The sequence below is a fragment of the Limulus polyphemus genome, unplaced genomic scaffold (assembly GCF_000517525.1).
Source record: "Limulus polyphemus unplaced genomic scaffold, Limulus_polyphemus-2.1.2 Scaffold3958, whole genome shotgun sequence".
NCBI classification, from domain to species: domain Eukaryota; kingdom Metazoa; phylum Arthropoda; class Merostomata; order Xiphosura; family Limulidae; genus Limulus; species Limulus polyphemus.
Window position 1 is genome coordinate 68,978 of NW_013669568.1, and position 4,017 is coordinate 72,994.

Below are 4,017 nucleotides of genomic sequence, written 5' to 3' on the forward strand. Positions count from 1 at the left end.
ATGTGACGGTCAATCCCATTATTCGTTGGTAAAAGAGTAGCCCAAGAGTTGGCGGCGTAGTGTTGTGACTACTCTTCAGTTATCTTGGAAAAATATCCCTGTCCCACCAAACATGCTCGCCCTTTCAGCCGTGGGGGCGTTATAATGTGACGGTCAATCCCATTATTCGTTGGTAAAAGAGTAGCCCAAGAGTTGGCGGTGTGTGGTGATGACTAGCTGCCTTCCCTCTAGTCTTACACTGCTAAATTAGGGACGACTAGCGCAGATAGCCCTCGTGTAGCTTTACGCGAAATTCAAAACAAACAAAGAAAGAATTTGAAAAACTGAATTTGTTTGTACTCTAGTTTAAGTAAGATTTCACTGATAAATAAATACATACGTTCATCAGATTAAAAATGTTACACATTTCTAGACAAGTGCCCGATTTAACCTCGTTGACCGAGGCTTGTTTTGAGCACTTTTATGACACAGTCTTCAAAATTGATGTCAGACATGCGTCAAGTATAGAACCGTTTCGTACAGCAACAAACATTTCTTTATTTTTTTCTCCTGTTCAATAACTATCTTAAAGACGTGAAGAAGTGACAATTTGCAGTGCTTCTTTGGCTACTTACTTGTTTGTTAAAGTATCATAGGGAATGTGGATGTGCAAGGCTTAAAAAAAAACGATGTGAATAATTCGTGAACTACCTTTTTTTTTACACACGTTATGGCACTAAATTCCAAACGTTGGAGGAGTTCTGGAACCAATAAACCTAATATTACTGATAAGAATCATGCTGAAATGTATATATTTTGTTTCTACATTCCGTAATGGATTAAGTAAAAGGAATGGATCCAGTTTATCGTGATTTTTATCATCTTTTACACACGTGTCAACATTAAATATAACTATTTTTGGTTATTTCGTCAAGACATTTAATAGTTTGCTGAAAATCTTAATCAGAATGTTTCCGATTCTTAAATCAGTTTTAGATTCTTTGTGGAATTGAAATCTATCTAGTAAAAATGACACACAACAAAATATCCACGAAAAATAGAAACATTAAATAAAATGTTATATAATTAGTAGCTTGATAGTCTTTTATTTCATTAGATATGTATGCATGGAGTTGTATACACAAAGAAATGCGTTATTTCTGTAACAAGATAGCTTTATCATGCACAGTTGCTCAAGCGCTACAACTAAATTGGAATGGTAGTTTTTATGATCTACACTATGTCATCTGGCATTGCAAATAAACTGTAAGGGGTTGGTGTTATGATGTTCTCTATGTCATCTAGCATTGCAAATAAACTGTAAGGGGTTGGTGTTATGATGTTCTCTATGTCATCTAGCATTGCAAATAAACTGTAAGGGGTTGGTGTTATGATGTTCTCTATGTCATCTAGCATTGCAAATAAACTGTAAGGGGTTGGTGTTATGATGTTCTCTATGTCATCTAGCATTGCAAATAATCTGTAAGGGGTTAGTGTTATGATCTACACTATGTCATCTGGCATTGCAAATAAACTGTAAGGGGTTGGTGTTATGATGTTCTCTATATCATCTAGCATTTCAAATAAACTGTAAGGGGGTTGGTGCTATGGTGTTATGATGTTCTCTATGTCATCTAGCATTTCAAATAAACTGTAAGGGGGTTGGTGCTATGATGTTCTCTATGTCATCTAGCATTGCAAATAAACTGTAAGGGGTTGGTGCTATGATGTTCTCTATGTCATCTAGCATTGCAAGTAAACTGTAAGGGGGTTGGTGCTATGATGTTCTCTATGTCATCTAGCTGTTCACGCTGGCTAGTAACGTTTTTGTTTGTTTATTTGAAGCGCAAACTACAAAACAAACCCCGGATGTTAACGATAAAAGCCCTCAGGAGCATTAGGAGACAGACAAATAACGTTACATTACCGAAGAATGTCTACATAATGTTAACAATAAACGTATCTAAAATAGCTAATTAGCTTTGTTTCTGATTAACTTACCATTGTTCTAGAAAACAAACCCCGGATGTTAACGATAAAAGCCCTCAGGAGCATTAGGAGACAGGCAAATAACGTTACATTACAGAAGAATGTCTACATAATGTTAACAATAAACGTATCTAAAATAGCTAATTAGCTTTGTTTCTGATTAACTTACCATTGTTCTGGAATACGAGTTGAGAGCCGGGGACAAGCTGTTATGAAGCATACCTTGGGAGTAAGACGAGTTGGAACTTAGGTCAGTAGGAACAGTCCCATGAGACCCAGAAGCCCCACTAGACATGGGGTATGGATACGTAGGCCCTTCACACAAAATATTGGCATATCTTAAAACAAAACCTTGGTATAATATTCACATTCACATTACTAACACATTGTTTATAACTGATAGCACGGAGATGGATCATGTACATGGAAGTAACATATGAACAATGAACATAAACTGTTACTTCACGATTATGGGATTTTTTTTATTCCTTTTACACAGTCTGGATTTTATTTATTCCTTACAAAATAAAAAAAAATCATTTTTTTAAAATTGCAATACGTTTCTTATCATTATTATATTATTTTTGTATTTATAACGTTCGATATATACTGGGAACTCTTGTCATGTTTTACCATGAGCTTCCATTAGAAACAAGTAAAAAATATTGACCGCCTGGATGAAATATTTTCCAATTGAAGTTACTGTATCGATTCCACGAAGAAATGAAGTTATGTATGAACCTTTTATTATTCAGTTAAGTAACAAGACATTCGAAATTCCTCCAGCTACAACGGCAGAAGACAAATGTGCGTCATGTCAAATCCTGAAGACTTACCCATAGACGGCTGTTTCGAAATTCCTTTCATATTGCCCGAGATGGAGTTTACGCTTCCCGAACTGTTTGGTGTTAGGGACTTACAGACAGGAGTTGGAGGTTTGTCATTCTAGTGAGAAAAAAAAAAAAGGATTAGATGGAAAATTCTATTTGTCTCAAAAAAATTTTCGGCAGTGATGACACTTTAATGGACTTTACTTGCCTGGCAGAGCCTTAGAAGATGGATGACAATGTTAACCTGCTTGTCAGCTTCTTTGCATAAGAGCTAAAATTCGCCGCCTACTTCTTAAGGTTTTACCGGGTAGAGGTGCTAAGTCTTGTGCAAAGAATTTTATCACTTAAAGGTCATCTCGTTAGTCTATAGTTCAAAGTAATTAATCAGTAGAGTTTAAAGTTTATGATTCTAAACATCTACGTAGTTTTAGAGAAGCGTGTGAGAAAAACAAAACAAACAACAATAACATTTGGAACAATGTAAGGGCTATGAAATGAGATTTAATTCCAAAATGCTAACACCTACAACACTACAAAATCATGGTCTGCTTGTAAACAAAGTGAAATTACTCAAATGGTTTATTTTCTACTTTTTCTTTTTTAATGGCACAAATACCTTTTGTCAAAACATTTTGAATGTCATGTTCTTTTTTTTTACTCTAAGATACAGTATACTGCTAAGCTGATTTAGTCAAATTTGTAGAAAGTTCAGAAGTCCTTGTAAGAAGAATAGGCGTAAAACAAACACAAGTTGAACTCTCCAAACTACACTCCCCCTGAAAACTGCTTTTAAACATGTTTACAAAACAAAATGTGAAGCAAATTCTGTGTCATCGATCGTAACTAACAATAAAAGGTCACTTAACCCCTCGTGTAATAACAATAAAAGGTCGCTTAATCCCTCGTGTAATAACAACAAAAGGTCGCTTAACCCCTCGTGTAATAACAATAAAAGGTTGCTTAGCCCCTCGTGTAATAACAATAAAAGTTCACTTAACCCCTCGTATAATAACAATAAAAGGTCACTTAACCCCTCGTGTAATAACAATAAAAGTTCACTTAACCCCTCGTGTAATAACAATAAAAGGTCACTTAACTCCTCGTGTAATAACAATAAAAGGTCGTTTAACCCCTCGTGTAATAACACTAAAATTTCACTTAACCCCTCGTGTAATAACAATAAAAGGTCACTTAACCCCTCGTGTAATAACACTAAAAT

The 4,017-nt window shown here is 35.2% G+C and overlaps 1 protein-coding gene across 1 annotated transcript in view; it reads right to left on the minus strand.

Annotated features, from left to right (window-relative positions):
- The window catches only part of LOC106470352 (protein groucho-1-like), a gene marked incomplete at its 5' end in the record, with an annotated part of 56,017 nt that overhangs the window by 16,887 nt on the left and 35,113 nt on the right, over positions 1-4,017 (minus strand). The window contains 2 exons of the mRNA XM_013930904.2: positions 2,138-2,283; positions 2,805-2,913. Of these exons, the coding sequence (XP_013786358.2) occupies positions 2,138-2,283; positions 2,805-2,913 (255 nt within the window). The remainder of the gene's footprint in view (positions 1-2,137; positions 2,284-2,804; positions 2,914-4,017) is intronic.